The sequence below is a fragment of the Rhinolophus hipposideros genome (genome assembly GCF_964194185.1).
Source record: "Rhinolophus hipposideros genome assembly, chromosome: 14".
Classification (NCBI taxonomy): Eukaryota; Metazoa; Chordata; class Mammalia; order Chiroptera; family Rhinolophidae; genus Rhinolophus; species Rhinolophus hipposideros.
This window is the reverse complement of record NC_138060.1, coordinates 18,522,442-18,542,828: the sequence shown is the minus strand read 5'-3', so window position 1 is coordinate 18,542,828 and position 20,387 is coordinate 18,522,442. Positions and strand designations below refer to the sequence as shown.

Here is a 20,387-nt window from a genome sequence, read left to right as displayed (position 1 = left end):
AGTAGTATATGAATCTAGACTTTATTGGTCAAGATCCTGGAAGAGAACATTATTTAAAGGACAACTGCAAAGCATACCTTAATGAAGTAAAGAGTTAGGCAACCCAGAATGTGTGGACCTCAGTCATAATTGTGTATTTTTTAATTTAATTATTATATTTCCATTAGTACAGAGGAGAGAGGAAGAGAGAGAACAATGAAGAACACCTTTCCAACACAGGGCTAATCAAAATCAATACAATTCAGTGACTAATTTGAAAACCAAATCTCTGAAAATGAAGTCTAAGTCTATCTATATCAAGTCAATGTCAAACCACCATCAGTGACTTTAATCTGCTTTTGTAGGTCCTCACAGAAGGGGAATTTCTGAGTGGCACACAGAGTAAGTAAGCACCATGAATTACTCAAGAGAAAGCACACACATGCACCATGCACTCAGGCATAGCCTTTCCTTTCCTTAATTTTCATCTGCAGAATTTATCTACCTATATTTTTTCTGCATGTTAAAATTGGAAACTTGGTCATTTTAATGAAGCAGATGCCTTTTCAGTTGTTTTTACTCGACTCATTACATATGTGTTGGTCTAGTTCAGTTCCTGATCCTTTTTCCAGTCACACGATTAGCTAGTCAGACCACCAATTAATGGATATATATATTCATAGCAAACTCAAACGTAGCCCAGTTCCATGAGAATTGGAGAAATGGCTCTATGCGAGCTTCCAGACATCCCATGCCAAAGGATTCAACTGAAATGACCCTCTGAGGTAAATTAGAGCCGTTGAGCAATTGTGAATAGCAATGCTACTAAGAAGTCCAAAAATGGAAAGTTAGATGTTTATCCCTTCAAATTAACTAGAAGGATTTTTGAAAAAACCCAACCGAGTTTCATGAGGTAGAAAGATGTCAGGCAAAGGACCAATGCCACAGTATGGATTTTCTTTTTCCAGAAATGACTCATGGAATTAAACCACTTGCTGAATCATGAGCCCAGTGCACTTGGATTTGACCCAACCGAGTTTGCCCGGGCCTGCGACATGTTAGATGATTTGGAAACTGGGTGCTTGTGAAGCATGTGTCCCTTCTTCCTCGACCCCCTTCCTCCCCAACAATGTCCTTCCCAAAGTGCATCCTTCCCAACCTCCTTTAACACTGACAATTACAATTACCACCACCCCAGCTATTTCCTGAAGCACATCATTTAACTACTTAAAACCGTGATGTCTTCTCCTGGGATAAATGAGAAATAATTTTCTATGTTTCTTATGTAATTTGAATGGAGAAATGGCTGAAGTTAATATTTGGTAGAGCAGTGGGCAGATTTCAAAGAAGCTGATGAACTTCTCTCCCCAAGCCTAGAATGGTCCTTATGAGATCAATCATAATTGTTGGGTGTGACAGGCACTGTACTAGGTGTTTCACATCTATAATTCTTGTTAATCCTCCCAAGAACTCTGGGGGATATTCCTATTTTAGGGGTAATTTGCTTGGTTGCTTCTTTCATCATACTCAAAGCTCCTTACGGCAAAACATGGCATTTGTCTTACCCCCAAAGTGGGAAGTTGACAATAGCATGATTAGGACAGGGGCTCTTGGATCAGGTGGGCCAAGGCTCACATCCCCTGCTGCCTTCTGGGACCAGGGGCAAAGCTACTTTGCCCCTTTATCTTTAATTACTTCACATGTAAGATGGACATAGACACTTTGCAAGGTCTGTGTCAGGGTTAAATAATACTATATAAATGTAAAACATTTAATGAAATGGTTAGTAATAGCAAGCCACGTTTGGGAATAGATGTGGATGGATGGATGGATGGATGGATGGATGGATGGATGGATGGATGGATGGATGGATGGATGGATGGAAAGATGGATGGATGGAAGGATGGATGGATGAAAGGATGGATAGATAAAAATGACTAAAGAAGTTTGAATAAGTTGCTCTGGGATGTTAATTCAGGTCTATTTGGTTCTGTAGCTCATTTCTCCTTTCTATACCGCTTTCCAAGGAAGTCACAAAATTCAACCAAGCTGTTAAAAAAAAAAAAAAAGTCCTTTCCCTTTACCTCTGTGACATCAGCTGGACAACATGAATCTTCTGCCCCTATTGGCAACAGCAGCACGTGGGCACCAGCTTCTCAGAACCTCTTTCCCATCTAAGTCTGACTGCACTGGCACAGGCACAGTACACACAGATACTTGGTGAAGGAGCAAGTAGACGCCACATACCAGAAAAGAGACAGTGCTAACCTTAGTGTCTGAATTCTGGCAGCAGCTCTCTGTGACCCCTTTTCCTCTCTGGACCTCATTTATAAAAGCAATAAAAGGATGGAATTGGATAAATTCATTCCAGTATTATTTGCTGAGCACTTCTTATGTACCAGTTCCATCATAAATGCTATGGATAAAAAGAGGAGGCATTCCTTCCCAGCTTCTGCCTCTGGAGTTCACAGGCTCTACAGAATCCCCAGCTTTTCCTCCAGCCACAATGTTTAGTGACTCTGCTGTATTAAGAGTTTGCACAGATTTGGTCCTCGATGGTATCTTAGGTTGTAGAGTAAATATGATTATCTTTGTAGTGAAGTTGAACATCTGGTTCCGATTTCCACTTCATTAGGGAAGGTTTTATGGAGGAAGCGGCATTTCAGGGGGTCTTTAAACAAGGGGAAGGCTTTGTCTCAGGGCCCCGAAGCTCCGACAGTTGGCTGTGTTTTCAGGCATCTATTTGAGAGGTGGCTAAACCACGTCTGTGAAAATATAAATGTTCGGCCATGACGGGGCCGGGGAGGGGGAGGGTCAGTGATGTGTCATAGCTCATTGTGAATATTGGCCAAAACCTAATGCCCCAGGATAATTCTCATTTTCATTATTTCAGAGAATTCTTGAAATAAGCATGTTTTACCCTAATACACACACAAAGAAGTTTCCTAATACAGCTTTCAGATGTTTTAATCTGCAGTATTTTTTTGCCCATGTGTCCTGAGTCAAAGACAGTGCCCTCCTCTTTCTAGACATTTACTCACAAAGCATATTTCCCTGTTTAATGACTGACATCTTAGAAATACTGGGGGAAAGGCAACAACGTAAACATTTCCCTAGATAATAACAAATTTATTAGAAGAAAGTTGTTTTGAGATTCTCATACAAATGTTCCAACATTATCCAGTGTTAGCATCATCCACAACGTTGTCTTCAGGTTGTTAAAAAGGAGAAGATTAAAAACAAATTCCACAACTTAGTTAATCCAAATCTCAGGTTCAAGGAATAGTGATTTAATAAGAAGAGCAAATGTCTTCGCTAAAAGCAAAATGCCGTTTATATATTATACTCTAGGACCCAGTGACTACAATTTACCAAGATAACCAAATGCAAAACAAGGGGAAATGTCATTTGGAAAGTTTATTTTTTCATATTTTCATTCTTATTCGCTACTTTGTTAATGCTTTATATTACTTAGAATTCAGGCATCTTGCAAAAAAAATGTTGAAAAATGCCAGTGCAAAATGGGAATCTAAATAATGATTGTTGTTTGTAATTTGTCTAGCTTTTTAAGAGAAACAGTTCATCTGAGTAGTATTATAAAAGACAGACAATTCATATTGCTTGCATTGAATGAACCAGCTCTTCAATTAAAAATAATAATGCCTGCTTTTTCTAAACCTCTTGCTATAAAGAACATCCAAAATATTGATTATCAAATATAATCCATTTAACTAAGAATATAAAAACTTTATTGTGATAGCATTTTCATGTGAAAGTGTTACAATAGTTCGTTTAAAGGACTATTTTGATCTTTATGCAAAAAGGGACTTTTAAAAAAGAATTACAATCATTATTTATTTTTAGGCATTCGTATTTATTGCAAGCATATACTGTTGGTGGTTTTATTGGTAAAATGCTTTCTGTAGATGAGAATTTACAGGAATGTTCTTCTTATTAAAAACTTCAACCATACAGAAAAGAGATAAATAAAAAACAATGAGATACACACACACACACACACACACATACACACACACATCAACCAATGGTGATTTATAAGTCTTTTGATTTTATCATTGAAGTAAGTTATTTTTTCTTTCCTTTCTCACTTTCACATATGCATACATGTGTAAAGCCTCTTGTTTAAAACTGACCACTATTGAAACAGCCAGCAAATGTCACGATTATCACGAACAGCTGTAAAAATCAAAAGGAGGGTAAAATTCACGGAGTCAGATAATGTTAACATTAGCCAAACAGACAATGGTGATAATGCCGTGCTCCCTTTCAGGCATCAAATGCACCAATAGGATTTACTTTCCACACTTCAGTGGGTTTCACCTGTGTTAGTTCCTGAAGAGTGTCTATATATCTCCACCAGGGTGTGTCTCCAGAGAAAAGATCCTTCTGCATACAGCCAGTCCAAAAAGTTAAGACAGATCGAGTCTGGTTCTTATTAGATTATTTTTTCCTGATCTCTCTTTCCAGTATTGAGAATAAGGGGTGTTGCAATGGTAGAAGGAGTGGAAGATATGGGGGAGGGGAAGGAATTGGTCACGGAAAGAGGTAGGTGCAGAAGACTGTTTTGGTCTAGGACTAGGAGGGAAGGCCCCGGGATTTTTTGGAGGAGGGTCTCCGCATAGCCACGTATTCTGCTCATGCCACCTTTCCCAGATCTATGTGTCCATCCTTTTTGCCCTGATGCTTTTACCAACTAATGTGCACAGTGTTATTATCATGACCTTCTACTATCAGCTCTCTCCTTGCTATGGAGTGTGAAAACTGGAAGACATGGGTGCCATCTGTTTCCATTCTGTTCCCACTGCTCCTTGGCATGCGATACCCAGAGAATGGCCTTTGGGGATTCCCAGGTCATTGGTATACCTAAGCTCATGGAGAAAGGAGAGAATGCCAAAGGGTCAGTTCCCTTCTGTTCAAGCTGCATTTGAGAGAGTGCAAGGAAAAAGAATCTCTTTTCCTGCATTCCCCTCTCACATTCCCAGATCCTATATACCTTAAAGAATCAATGGTACTTCTTTCAAAATGTTCCATCTGCTATTTAAAAATGTTCTCAGATGTGTTTTCCCACCTCATTGTACTATACTTTTCCTATCAAAGCAAAGGTTATTGACAGAACCAACAGTTGAACGGCCTGTCTTTGCTTCCACTGGAGGGGAATTAAGTGACACTGGCTGCCATTTAAATACATTTTTATTGGTAAGGCTATACTCTCTAAATGACTTACCTCCCAGGACCTTATGCCTGCAATTTACCCCAACTGCCACTAGAAGGTGGCAATGTCTTTTCATGGAGTGCAAGTTGGTGTTCACACCAGGTGTTAGAAGGAAGACCCAGTAGAAATACAGCTGTGTGCTCGCAAATTATATATAATATATACAGAAATATACAGATATAAATATTTATTATGTTATATATTTATATGATGTCCTCTGTTAAAGTAGTCAATATGTTGATCAACTTTAATAAGAAAAGAAAAGCAAATGTAAGGCAAGCGGAGAAGAAATCTGATATTTGAGGAGAGTTAATGAGCTGGCCTTTGTTCTTGGCTTAGAGCCCGTCTCTTTCTGAGCTGAGTTCCCCATTTATGTCCAACCTTCTCTTGGAGCCCAAACCTCCAGGGCTGAGCAGATCTGGCAGGAGGCTCTGCTGAAAACCACCTGCTAGCCCTCAATTGGGGTGCCAGCCATGCTGCCCTTAGCTCAACTATCTGCTCAGGGTCTGGCATCCAGCCTGTCTCCTTTCTCTGGGGTTGGGCCCTCACCTGCAGGAGCCTCCAGCGATGGAGAAACAGAGGACCCTGCCACTGGCCCTGGCAAGCTCCCTCTAATTGGAGGTGTGAAGAGGCTATCAGAGCAGGTGCCTTTCAAAGGTAGCAGCACTGTAGCCACAACTAGCCCCAGTCTGGCGGAGCCTGCTGGGAAACTGGCAGTGCTTGCAACCGGTCTCCCTTCCTGTCCTCTTTCCCGCGTGTGCGTACATCTCTGTCCTGGTGCAGTCCAAAGAAGACTGGTTCTGTGACTTCCAGCTCAGGCTCTTTTTTCAAAGAAGAGACACTTCTATTTGTTATGAAGGTTTTACACAAAGTTCTAATGACAGTGGTTTTTCATGCAATCCTAAAGAGTCGCCATTGCCCCAAATTACTATCTATTGCCATGTAGTATTTGGGTACTGTGGGGGTACCTAAATTTCTTGCCTGGTGGCAAGAACACACAACCACTCACCTTAGGAATGTTGGGGTCATTTTCCCTTTGGCCTTTCTGGCCTCAGCTATGCCCCCCTGTGTGAGTGGTATGTGGGACTTGGGGCCCTCTCCAGGGATATCTAGAGCTACCTAGGTCCTTATGGCTGATACTGACACTTGCACAAATCGGGACTCTTCTGTTGTAAGAGTTACAATTCCAATCCATGCTCATTTGGGGAAAACTAAAAATCACTTACTGCCTCAAATAACTCAATAATAGGGAAAAAACATGGGTAGAGCTGATCTTAGGGGCAAAAGTATCTAGGGACTGGTACCCTCCCTCCCTCTTTGTCTTCCTTCTTCTCCCTCTGTGCCCTTCCCTCTCCTTCATCACACACACACACACACACACACACACACACACACACACACACACACACACTTCTTTCCTCCTATCTCTTGGTTGGCTTTACTTATTTTCCCTGTCGCTGCTCTGTGGGGAGGGGACAAGGTTGTCAGGCTTACATTCCTAAGATTGTATACAAAAGAGAATAGAGAGTTTTCCCTATTTGCTACAGGTAGGAAAAAAGAAAAAAAACCCAGGTAGCCTATCTTGAATTATGTGGTAATTAATAAATTAATATGGGCAGGATGCATGCACGTGTGTGTGTGTGTGTGTGTATGTGTGTGTGTGTGTCGTGCTCTGGTTGGCTCAACTTGGGTTTAATGCCCAACCGTATGCAGGATGGAAGAGTTTAGCTGCCAAGGAACTTGTGTGTGGAAGGGTTGAAGAGGATTTCCCTAAAAGAAGGGGGTGCTATTTGCAAAAGAAGAGAAGAAAGATGCAGGGCAATTTTTAAAAATGTTTCCCTGCATGGTACCATTCATAACTATTCTTAAGTATAAAACATGTGGATGAGACTGCAGTGCAGCAGGGAACTTATTCCTGATGTTGATAAGCTGACTTTCAGGAAGAATTCTGAATCTGTCGCATAACCTCTGACAGATATCAGTAAATACAGGATTTTTTTTTTTTTTTACTTTGGTTCAAGCTAGTACTGAAGAAGATAGCTCCTCTGTAATGAGAGCCAGTGTGCCGACCCCAACCAGCCCTCTGCATCTGCCTCATTAGCTTTTCTGTCTTCCCTGAAGGACTTGGGGTTCCTTGGGGTAAGACCTGTGTCTGATTGCTAGTTGTCTTCCAGAACACGGCATGGAACTTGGCACACAGCTGATGCTCAAAGAATGTTTATCAAAGGAATCAATGAATAATAATGACGAGGCCAGCGGCAAACCCCACAAATGTGCTGTTACCCTCTCTGGGGCCACACCTGAAAGCCGTCTGCATTGCCAACTGGTGTCATCAGTGGGCAACTAATCGAGCATTGGAAGTAGAGGCTTGGAATCATCGTGTATACCTCACAAATGAATCTAAATGCATATTCATATGAGCGCATATGTATGGTTAACTTGGGAAGCTAACAGGAAGCAGTCAATCTGTTGAGCAAGTTTGTGTTTTATAAACCAGGTGTTCGGTATTATTATTCATCATTTCCTTTGATACCAGAATGGTCCCCATTATGTAGCATAGGAAATGAAGGAAATGGCATAATATACACGTATTATACAGCAGAGCACCACAACCATGCATTTTGGAGGCCTGTTCAAAGCCTGGGCAAGTATAATTGAATGGCAGTTCATTTTAGGATTCCTACTTGGACTTAAGTTAATGGGATTTTGCCCAGATGGACCATCGCGATCCCCCCCTCCTATTTCTACCCTTTAGAAAATGACTGTTGACTCTACGTCTGCGTTTTTCTTGGAAGCAACATATATGAATCATAAGCAGCTCTTGCCTCAGCAGCTGCTACAGGTTAAGGGGCCACAGAAAAGCAGGGACCCCCTAGTGTTTGGGGACAGAGTGTGTCTGGCTGTGGTTGACTGCATAACTTCTGCTTGGTGGTCCGAAAAAAAAAAAAAAGGAAAAAAAAAAAACTTTTGCCACTGGCTGCTCCTTCCTATGGCAGGAGTACAAAATGCCTTTCGATCATAAAGTACTTACAGTGCAAATTAACTTTCAAATTGATGTTCGTTCTCCATGAAGTGTTTAAGGTTCACAGAATCCAGACCTGTGGAGACTGGGAAAGATGGAGCTGGTGGGTACAGAAGGGCATCTTTATGTTGTGCAAGTGCTATTTCCAGGCTCCTGCCAGCCCTCGTGACCATACTGGTAAGCTTATACATCAGGCAGGTACAGATTAGGGCTCCGGCCAAGCCGGTCCAAATCTGGCCCAGAACTGCCCCTAGGAGAGCAGGTGAGCTCATAGCATAGTAGCTAGACTGAGCTCACTGCATTTCCTCTGTTTACCTGGGGCTGGTTACAAATGAATGGTTTCAGTACAAATGTAATATTATGGGAATTTGTTTTTTTTTTTTTTTTTAGGTCACGATGCAGTAATTACATTTGGAATTAGTCCCTGAATGGAGTTGTCACTATATTCTGGCTTAATATTTGGAAGTTAGCTTCTCATGATCTTATGTTTGTGCCAGATTAATGACCAATGATTTATAGTTTATTTTTACTGGTTATAAGAAAAAAGCTACATTTCTTATTGTCAATCATATGTTTTGATTTCATTCAGGATACTTGTTGGCATTGCTTGAAATTCTGATTTGACTTGCAAAGTGGAAGTTGCCCAGGGTTATGGATCAGCTCAAATCAGTTTTCTTTATAGCAGTAAGGATTACATAAGGAGTCAGAATGTGGGAACACTTTTGATTCTGAGAGAAATGTTTACTGTGGGTTTGTTCTGCCTTTGAAAATGGCCTTGCGTGCCCTCAGTGGCAGCCATATTATACTTTATGTATTTTAGCAAGATGTTGGAACCATGTTTTCACACAGTGGGTGGCAATAACTATCAGCATCATCTCATAGTTACTTTTATTTAATTATTAATATTATGATAAAGTTTTGTTTTTTTACTTAGTCTATCATCCAAATTAGGCTTCCCCAAATAATAAATTACATAATTGCCACATGTATTAGTAAGGGTTCTCCAGAGAAATAGAACAATAGGAGATATAAATGTATATATTTTTCTATATAATTTTCTTTGTATATTTATTGAGAGAGAAACAGATTGAGAGAGAGAGAGAGAGAGAGAGAGAGAGAGAGAGAGAGAGAGAGAGAGATTTTAAGGAATTATCTCCCAGAATCATGGGGGCTGACATGTCTGAAATCCGTAGAGCAGGCTGGAAATCCAGGAAAAGTTGAGGTTGCAGTCTTGAGTCTGGAGGCAGTCTGGAAGCAGAATTCCTTAGGACATCTGTGTTTTCTCTTAAGACCTTGAACTGACTGAATAAGACATACCCGCATTGTGGAGGGGACAAGAAGGGTAGTCTGCTTTATCAGTGTCTACTGATTTAAATGTTAATCACATCTAGAAACTCATGAGAAAATCTCCATCAACACTCAGACTGGTGTTTGACCAAACAGATCGGCACTATGGCCAGGCCAAGTTGACACATAAAGTTAACCATCACACCATGAATCCTCAGTTCTTGAGGGACCGTGAGGTTTTTGCCTCATCTCGTATATTTATCATGGGGGAATGTAGGCCCATCTTGATGTGGATGTAAAACTCATAAAAACATGGCCCTTCTATTCCTGTTACACGTTTTCCCCAACTACTACAAGCTTCTCTTTAGGTATTCTGATGATTGATGGTGGCAAGGATTATGCTACAATGGTGCTTCTCAAGTTTTTATATGCATACTAATTATTAAAATAAAGATTTGACTCAGAGGGCCTAGAGTGCAGCTGGCGATTAATACATTTCTAATGCACTCAAGTGCTGCTGTTCTATATACTACATTATGAGTAGTGAGGCCCAGTAGCTCAAAGAATCTACTGGAAGAACAAGAATAGTGGATGATGGACTGAGGTTAATAACCTTTCCTCAAGAGGCCAGCCCATCCATGGGGACTTCAGTCCATGGGGTTCTAGATTTTAGGGTCTTCTCTTTATAATGCCCCTGCCCAAGAAGACTGAGGGAGCAGCGCCTGATTTTGCTGTGGAATTAAAGCTATGGAGAAGTACCTAAACATCAGAACACTCTCTAGACTGAAGACAGTGGATTCTCCTTCACAAATTGCTTCCCATGAGGCTTTCGTGAGCTATGTAAACAGAAAGTATCCCTCTCCCACCAGACTTGCCATGCCAATGTGGGTTCCTAACAGCAGTGCTACGTGCCTTGATTTCACTTTGGACTCTGCTATTGACTAGCCATGTGACCTTGAAGGCAGGGAAAGGAAACTAGCATCCTTTGAGCACCTTCTTATGCCAGGTGCCATGCTGGACAGTTTCACGTTCTATCATCGAGGCAACAATGCTGGGGAATCACTGGGATTATATTAACTGAGAACATGGAGGCTTAGCTCACACAGATAACAAAGATTCAAAGCTGAGAATTAGAACCAGGTTTGTCTTGGACCAAAGCCTGCTGTGGTCTAGAAGTCTGTTTCCTCATTTGTTACTGAGGTGGAGTAGGGGTCCTTGTCTGTCTCCCAACACTGTGAAAAGCAGATAAGATGGTGGGTCTTGATGCATTTGTACGCAACTCAAAAGGTTACAGAAGTGTTTTGTGTGCAATATATCAAGGGTTGTTCTTCCATGAGAAATGTTTAGTTTCTTAGCAGTGATTTTAGGGATTGGTTGATCAAGTTATTTTTTGTATTTCTGTGTTGTTTGTTTTTCATCTGGGACTGGCATGCAAAGATTCGTAGAGGTCCAAAAAAGTCTTGACTCAACTACATTGAGGAGAATAAATGTTTCCAGATTCCATTGTTTTCAGCAGGGACAACTCATAAGACCCCTTACACTCATGCTTTCTGATCTTTAATTTTCAGATTAAGGAGAAGCATTAACATTGCACATATTGAACATAAGCGTCTGCAGAGTAAAAATATAAAATTAATCTATGTTAATAAAATAAAATGAATTAACGAAGCTCCAACAAGGCTTTATTTGAACCAATATGGCTGAATGTAGTGACCATATCAGCTGGAATGACTGATGGCGACTGACTTTTTTTCCCCAACCAGGGGCTGGGATCCTCACCTTCAGATCAGGGTGAAGGGACAGTACACTTTCTCGAGCCAAAGGCTCTAGTGGGCACTGGTCCATTCCCAATGACCCCTGGTGAGGAAAGGATAAGACAGGGAGGATGGCCTCCCGCCCTGTGGTTTCTAGATCATTCTCAGGTAACTGGCTTTTCTCTCTCCATCCAGCTTGCCGATGATCAGGGCCTTGTCCTGATGACCACTGTCGCCATGCCCGTGTTTAGTAAGCAGAACGAAACCGTGAGTACAGTGGCTGTGCTTCCTGCTCGATGCTTTAGGAGGGTTGTTTTCTGAGACCCCTTCTGCCTCAAGTCCTGGTGACCTTTATTTATTTATTTTAAGGATAGAAGGTATATAATTTCCCCTCACGTCTAATCCTTTTGTTAGAATCATGAAATCAAGCACAGATGAGAGGAACACAAGCAGGCGTCGTTTTACAATGTGCATCACTTTTCCAAAATTGAAGTGTTCAATAACCAGAGGAAGGAAAACCGCACAGAGAATCCTGGATTATGGTGGACAGCTGTTCTATGATTTATAGTTAACAGCTTTGTGTTAGCTTGCTAGGGCTGTGGCAACAAAGTGCCACAAACAGGGTGACTTAAAACAATAGAAGTTTGTTCTTACAATTCTGGAGGCTAGAAGTCCAAAGTCAAGGTGTCGGCAGGGCCATGCTTCCTCTGAAGGCTCTAGGGAAGAATCCCTCTCTGCCTCTTCCATGGCCCCAGACTTCCCTTGGCTTCTGGCAGCACAACTCCAATCTTTGCCTCAGTCTTCACATGACCTTTTTCTCTCATGTGTCTCTATCCTTTCCTCTTCTTATAAGGACACCAGTCGTTGGAAATAGGGCCCATCCTAAATCCAGGATGATTTCAGAGCTCGAGATCCTTAACTAATTATACCTGCAATGATGCTTTTTCCAGACACGGTCACATTGTGAGGTTCTGGATGGACTTGAATGTGGGTAAAACAATGAATGATAGCAAATATCTTCTTCTGGAAGGCATTTCTGATATCGGACAGTTTCTGCACATCACGTTGACCTTGGAAACTGGGACCCTAGAGGCCTATTCCTTTACCTTAGTTCTTGGTTTCAACTGACTGCTAAAACTGTTAGCCTTATTTTCTTCTTTCTCTATTTAGTCTCTCTCTCCTGGGCACCAGATGGCAGTGTAAATTGAGAACGCAGTTAACACACTATAAGTCTTTCCTGTAGAAAGCTTCCATAAGAGAAACTGATTAATGATTGCAGTCCTTAGCTGCTGAAACTTTAGTGCTTCTGCACATCCATTCTTTATTTTCAGCAGACAGAAGAAAACTAGCTTCTTGGTATGGATGTGTTTAGATTGTAGTTGTTAATGTTTGGCCTGAGAAGCTGCCATTCTTGTCGAGTAATACATTTTTTGGGGGGGGTGGGAATAGAAGAAGCTTCCTCTAGGAGATCTGGGTTAATCCTCAACCTCTGTTCATTTGGAGAAGGCATCAGACAGTGATCTGTGGTATGTGGCTTCTCACAAGGTTCTATTTTTTCTACCCAATTAACTTAATATTGTTTTGTTTAATGTTTGTTTTCAACAGAGATCGAAGGGCATTCTTCTGGGCGTGGTTGGCACAGATGTCCCAGTGAAAGAGCTTCTGAAGACCATCCCCAAATACAAGGTACTGCATCACGTATTTAATAGTCAAGGGCCAAATGTCCAAGATAAATTACCTTGGACATTACAACCTGCCATAGTAATGATAAAAACACAAAGGAAAGAGGCCGTTCTACCCTTGTACTCTCTTTCTGACATGCTTTTCTTTTTTAAAAAAAAGGTAACAGTCTGTAAAAATCTAAGTAGGTCGATACAGGTCTATGCAGGTCTAACTTCTCTGATGGTCTCCTGACTCACCCCAGTCTGTGGACCCTTTAACATCTGCTGCCTCTTAGCAGAAACCCAATGAGGCACAAAGAAAAATGGCCTCTGACTCTATTGAATAAGTATTCCCTCTATCTTGAAAGGTGATGAGGTATAAATTAATATTTCTTTCTTAATGCTAAATTAAAATCCTTAGAACTAAGAGAATTATAAGGTGTTTTTTTCTTGTTTGTTTTTGTTTTGTTTTGTTTTTTGGTTTGTCATTTTAACTTTGAACCTAATTGAAGGGGTGCAGTAGGAAATTTTGGAACAAAGAAGATAGAGCAGGCCTTGGTAGGACACTGCTTTGGGAATCTAGAACAGTGTACAGGGCATTCAACGTGACCTCCAGCCTCCTGGTACCCACAGCCCTCCTCCGCGTGGGATACTGAACCTTTCCCATCCTGGGTTCAGGTACCTGTGGGCTTCCTAGCCACTGGGCCTTTGCTAACCTAGAATGCTCAAAAGAATGATGGCTTAACTGAATGACTAGGCAAGCACATGCTGGAATTCTCTGCCGTCTTTAAAAATGGGGTTTTTCAGATGGGGGGACTATCACTTATGGGGGGATATAACTATTATGTTGCTTTGTACACCTGAAACTAATTAAAAAAAATAAAAATGGGGTTTTCCAAGACTTTTGAAATGCCTGAGGAAAGGCTTATAATACAAGGTCATGTGCATTAGGCAGGATTCTTAAATTGTATGACAGGGATAGGCGTACCTTTTGACAGAGGGTTGGAATAAGAACAAGGGAGTGGATTAGCCAGTCACCAGGCATCACAGCAAACTCTTGTTCAAGCAAGTCAGCTGAATGGATGGCTGCAGCCAAAGTGATCAGGTCACCCCACAGGGGGTTGGATGCAAAATGAGAGGTGCAGAAAATGGCTGTTTAAAAAAAGCACCACTTCGTGGCACGAGACAGGGTGCCTCGTGGTACACTATTAGCAGATAACATTGGCCGAGTACTTGACACCGTGCATAATGCATTTCCCAGGTCATGTTAACCAAGCTTTGTCAGAGCAGTGCAGTGCTGTTGTACTCATTCTACGCACAAGGAAACTCAAGTTCATAGGGAGTATGTTCACAGAGCTCAGGGCCACATGAGTAGGAAGTGGTGAGTGTACTTTGAGCCAGGTCCGTATGAGTCCTTGACCCACGTGCTTGGAACAGACGTAAACCATTCACACACCACTTCGTGATTTGTTGCCATGTTCATATACCATCTGTATAATTATTTACTTAATACTTCATTTGTAAATCAGCTCAAAACTTTCTTCACTTCAATTGATTTTAATAGGAAACACCATAGCACCATTTAAAAAGAAAAACCAGTGTGATCTGCCATTATAAAAGATACAATTGTAAAAAAAAAATCATAAAACTAATAGCATTAAATGATTGCTTTGTAATCTAAGTTTCTGAATTTGAGTCTGTTCTTTTTAAGGTAGCATTAAAGGGGACTGTTAAAGCTGTATATTAAATGGAAACTTTCTTTTTGATAGAATTGGAAGGGTAGAAGACATTTTAAAAGGGCTAACTCTCAGTAACTAAGAATAAGTTTAATACCAGGCCCATATGCCACCTAAAATTATCCTGCGCTACACTCTATTTTTCCTGAGAAATCAAAACAGTCCAGGAGAAGATGATGGAGGGCTGCAGAGTGAGGACCATGGAGGTTGTTCATCCTGAGGTGGTGGGTACCCCTGCCTTCTGGGGCTCCCCTCCGGTCTGGGCATTAGTATCATCACCAACATCTGTACGCCCATGCTGCACCCCCACCTGGCAGCCCAGGCTTCTCAGAGTCCCCAGAGGATTTGACTTTACCCAGTGCTTCCTGTCTGGTCCAAAAATCACCTTCATAAGACAGAAAAGAAAAAAAAATGAACTCTAAGTTAAAATCAGGTGTCCAGGCTCATAAAAGGTGGCCTCCTTAGCAAAAACTCTCCTGTTCAGGTTTCTTGAGGTGAGAAAGGCCTTCTTCCTACTGCCACCCAGGGCCCTGACATCCAGCCTCTTCCACCTCGTAGGCTTTCACAGTTGGGGTTAAGTTTCCCGAGACCCAATAGGACATCTGGTTGATCCAAACCCACATTATCAAGTGCTGGAAATGGTATAGCTGCCCCGAGACTGAAAGCAAAGGTCTAAGAGAGAGAGGTGAGCTCCCTAAAGAAGATGCACTTCATTTCATTCAAATCCCCAGACCTACATGCCCAGAATTGTAGGCTCACTGTCTAAGGAAGGGTATCCTACACTTACGGAATGATTCCAAACAATTAAGCCTCTTATTTCATATGAGAAGATGTAAAAACCTAAGTACAATGTCACTACTTGATATATGCCCAATAAATCAAGGAAGTATGAACATAATATGACACTGATACCAATTACCCTGTGGATCTATTTCTTAAAGCTTCCTCTACCTGACAAGCTCAGCTCTTTATGGCAGTGTTGTACTTAATAATAGGTAGACGCTGCCACTACACCCATTTTATAGCTACAGAAACTGAGAAACAGATAGTTTAACTATCTCACCAAGTCTCACAGCTAGCAAGCCATGATTTTAGCTGCTATATATTACCCTAAAACCATTAGGAACAATAAATGGCAATGGTAATCATAATCATAATCATAATCATAGTTGAAATAAATGTTAGACTATTAACAATAACAATAAGAGTTCAAATAAAATAAAACAAGAAAACATGCATTGAACTTTTTACTATGTGTCTGGTGTGGTAAAAGTGCTGTAAATGCACGATTCCCTTGGAATCTGTATTGTGCTCCCATGAAGTAGGTACAGGGTGGCCCTGTTTTCAGTTGAGGAAACTTGAAATGACTTTCTCACTGTAACTCATCTAGTGAAAGATGAGTGAAACACAGTGTAACAAGAAAATAGAGGAAGATCAACTACAGAAATGTAAGCAGCAATGCCTGAAATACAGGCACTTCTGTTTTATGCTTTCCCAAGGGTCGGGCTGGGAACCGGAGACACAGATAGAACATACGTAAACCCCAGTCAGTCCTCCTCTGGTTCCCATAACACGCCTTGGGAAAAGGTGTGCCTGTCAGCCAGGGACAGCCATGGCGGGACAGGCCCCTCTCATCCAGGAGAGGAGAGCTCCAGGGAGGAGAGTGGGGATCACACCTTTCCCTCCTGATTAACACCTTGTAAAGATGAGTCAGCTCTTGGCTCTTGGGGTTTTCCCAGAAGATAGAATTCTTTCTTTTCCCTTAGCTTCATAGATTTTTCCCATAAGTGATCAGACTTCCTGTAATTTTTATTAAGAATTCCAGACACCCCAGCAATAATTTCCAGACACCATGGCCTCTGTTAAGGTAACAAGCCATTTTATAATTGGGTTCACTTCATTAGCCCAAAGCCCCTGCACTTGGAAGGGGAGCACCTCCTTCCCAGCTGTTGGACCACGAGACTGCTGGTCTCCGGGAGACCATGCTTCAGGATGAAGGCCTCTGGCAGCCCCAAGTGCTGGAACGCCTCGTGTCCGATCTGTTCTCTATTACTCCACGGAACGGCACATTAGAATGGACAGGAAGACTGGTTCTATTTCAGATGAAATAAAAATTAGAGATTTCATCAGGATATTGATTTGTGGCCAAAAGCAAATGTTGGACATTGTCATATTAGAAGCTTTTGGTTTTCTGAGAGATTCATCCACCGAGTGTGTTTTGAGATTTGCTCAGACTTTCTCTTCTTACATCTATATTAAGTTATATCCATATGTCACCAACCAAACAACAAAAAATTCTGATGTCATTTTCTCAGATTGTTCTCCCGGGAAGGATTTTAACCAGATAGTTTCTGAACATCAGGAAGACTTTCTCAGATATAGCTTGAGAAGAACTGGCGAATCACCTGCCATAGCAAATCAGCTTCTCCTTTTTGGCTCACTTGTGATACTTACTATAGTTCAGACTTTAAAGATGAATTAAATAATATTGGGTAAAGGGAAGAATGTCTTGAATAAACACAAACCTTAACCGCAGCCCCTGCCATGTGCCAGGCAGTATGCTAAGGAGGTAGAAGTCAAAGATCAGTAAAACGGCTCCTTCCCCACAAAGCCCGTTCTGATGGGGGAGGTACTGCCTTATCTAGAACGAGGCGAGGGAAGGAAAGACAGCCAGCTGGGCTGAGAGGTGGGAAAGTCAGGTGTAGCATTTTCATGCATATCAGTGAAGGTAGTCGTGGGAGGAATCTTGGAGTTTTATGGAAACATGCTATGCAAAGGAAGAAACAATGGGAGGATCAGGAGAACCTTTTTGTAGGTGATGAACCTGAGGTGATGAATGCTGAGTTTACAGCATGGATGAGAACTAGGTAGGGGAAGATGGGAAGGAGCGGTGCTCTAGGCCGCTAATGCTGTGTGAGTGAAGGTCTTGGTAGGATAGAAAACTGCAGGGGGGTTGTTGTTGCTGCCATGTTCCCTGAGAGGCAATGAGGGGAAAGAGGTAGGACTGGGTACCCAGGTAGGAGCCAGACCCCAGGGACACCTGATGGATAGGCCCGTGGATTTTTGTCTTACACTTGAAAGAGGTCTTTAGTGGCTTTTACACAGGGGGGCAATAGAGCCAGAGGTATCTTTGACTTTGATCAGTCTGGAAGATGACTTTGATAGGGCCAACCTTTGAGGCAGGAAGAGCAGTTAGCACCATTGTGGAAATCTATTACATTGAATCTTTACGGATGGTAGGGTGGGGAAGCAAAGTTGAATCTGAGTAATTTCTGGAAGAAAAATTAGTGATTACTTGGATCAAGAAGTTGGGGATGAAAGAAAGAAACAAGTCTAAGGATGACGCTGTCATATCTAACTTGGGAGTATGGGCAGGTGGTAGTGCCACCGACAGAGAGAAGAGCAGAAAGAGCAGTGCTGAGGGAAGAGCTGCCATGATGGACCGGGTGAGTCCAACAGCCTGAGGGATACCCAGGTGCAGATGACTGACATGCAGTTGGGTATGTGGATCTGCCACTGAGGGGCGAGGCCAAGGCTGGACCACAGGCCTGGAGATCAACAGCATCCAGGTGGTTGCTGAAACTTACTGGGGGAGACAACGTTCCTATGAGAATCCTATGGAAAGGAGCACACCCAGGCGTATGGAGTCTGGAAGCTGAGGGAAAGAAGAGTGTAAACGAAGAGGGTGCAGTTGGCTAATACAACCGGGAAGATGCAAGAGACAGCTTTCTACAGCGTTTGGTAATTAGGAGGCCACTGGCAACTGTAGAGAAAGGTGTTCTGGTGGCATCTTGGCAGGTGGGGGTGGGGAGGGGACAGCAAATGGAGATCCTAGTAGGCTGAGGCCTAAAGGAGCAACAAGCAAGTGGAAATGGCATTTAAACAATAAGCATAGGACATTGGTGGGAAGGTCAGCTTAGCCTCTGTTTCCCAGGGATGAAGCAGAGTTTGGGTTAGCCTTGGAGGATCTGCATTCAATTCAATGTCTTTTATTATTTCCTTGCTTCCTCCTTTTCCTCTTTTTCTTTTCCCCCATCCTCTTTCCTCAATCCCAACCACCCCGTCACATATTGTTAACCACATGGCATGACCTTGGTCATCGTGGAACTTATATTCTGATGGGGAGGTAGGCATTAAATAATCAAAGGCTTTGACTGATTCCTTGATTACTTATTATAATCTAACTCACAAATAATTGTTTATTATCATTTTGATAAGTGCTATACAGGAAAAGTAAAGGGCATTAAGGGAGCATATGCAAGGAACTCTACCTTCTTTTAAGTCTCACTTCCCATAAGCAAACCAAGAACTGAAGTAATGTTCAGTAGAAGGCACTGACTGTATTAGCTCACTGTAAAATACCATTTGGTCTCATTTTGAGTTCGAATCCAATCAAACACCACTTTTGCCTTGAATGGAAAAAGTCAGACTCTCCAAGTCCTTTTTGACCCCTCCAGTTTGTATTAGACAGGAACACAGTAATGGTAATTAATGCAGTGTTTACTGTGTCTGACATTTTTCCAAGACACAGGATGAAAGAGACGATATACATCTCAAAGGATAGGAAATCTCTGGTTTATCTTTCACAGCATAACGAAATATACTTTTATCATTGGAGTCAAGTAGAATCTTATTAAAACTTGCTGTGCAAGGTAACTCCAGGAGAAAACATCGGTTGCCCTTGACTACCATGTGCATATTTGCTTTGTGTAATGCAAGGGAAACTTTTAATTGTCGGTGTTAAATTCGTTAAGCTAAGAAGCAGACAGGGTCATTCTTGGTTTGTAAACTCTGTCGTCTGGATCATATAATAGTATCATAGTCAAGAATGTGAGTGGCAGAGAATTTTAAAGAAAAGTAACAGTGAAGGCTCAGAACTATGAAATAACTTGTCAGAAAAAAATAGAGGATTTTTTTTTCTTCTCCCCTTTCACTGCTCTGGCAAAAGTGGGTTACATTTTCTTTCTTCAGAGAGGGAGAGATCAGTATGAGTTTTATGCCAGAGGCCATTTTAATACATGAATGATTTGTAGGTAAATTTATTGTAGCCAATGGGTGCAGTCAACTGTGTAATAGAAATATTGTCAAAAAGCTGGGATTATTATTTAAATAAGTGCAGTGTTAAATTTGATTACATACTTTTTAAAGCTAATAAAACATTTCATTGCTCTCAAAGTATTTCCCATAGTCCCATTTAGTCAGAAAACATAAATTAAGTGAGGTTCTGCATTGAAAATTACCCAGGCTTTGTGTCGATGGAAGCATGCACGGAAAAGCTTGGCAGCCTCACAATTTAAAGAGGAAAGGATATAAAAGGGGTTGGCAGGCTCCTCCGTAGGCTGGGGGGAGGGACACTCTTATCCTTGAAGAATTATGAAAAATGACTGCCTGGGAGAGTGCAGGTTTGAGATGGCCCCTATGGGTGTGGAATTATAGGAAGCCTGGATGTGAATCAGAGTCAGGTCCCCCTCTTTCCTTATATCACAGGTAGAGAGAAGACACTGAGGTTGATAAAATTCTGTTCACTTGGACACAGCGTCTTTCCAGAAACATTGGCCACTTTCTTTTTTTTTTTTCCTTTTTTTCATGTAATTGTTTTTGTTTTAAATAAATCAAAGTAAGGCCTTTGGATGCAACATGGGGATGTGACATTTTAAATTGTGCTATTTGCTGAGCTTATACTGTGACAGGTCTTCATTTCCACCAAATGTCAAG

General features: G+C 41.6%; 1 protein-coding gene across 2 annotated transcripts in view; it reads left to right on the top strand.

Moving 5' to 3' along the window:
• The window catches only part of CACNA2D3 (calcium voltage-gated channel auxiliary subunit alpha2delta 3), an 853,665-nt gene that overhangs the window by 624,726 nt on the left and 208,552 nt on the right, over positions 1 to 20,387 (top strand). For both annotated transcript variants that reach the window (XM_081073057.1, XM_081073056.1), the window contains 2 exons: positions 11,471 to 11,542; positions 12,881 to 12,961. In XM_081073057.1, coding sequence (XP_080929183.1) covers positions 11,471 to 11,542; positions 12,881 to 12,961 — 153 coding nt within the window. The remainder of the gene's footprint in view (positions 1 to 11,470; positions 11,543 to 12,880; positions 12,962 to 20,387) is intronic.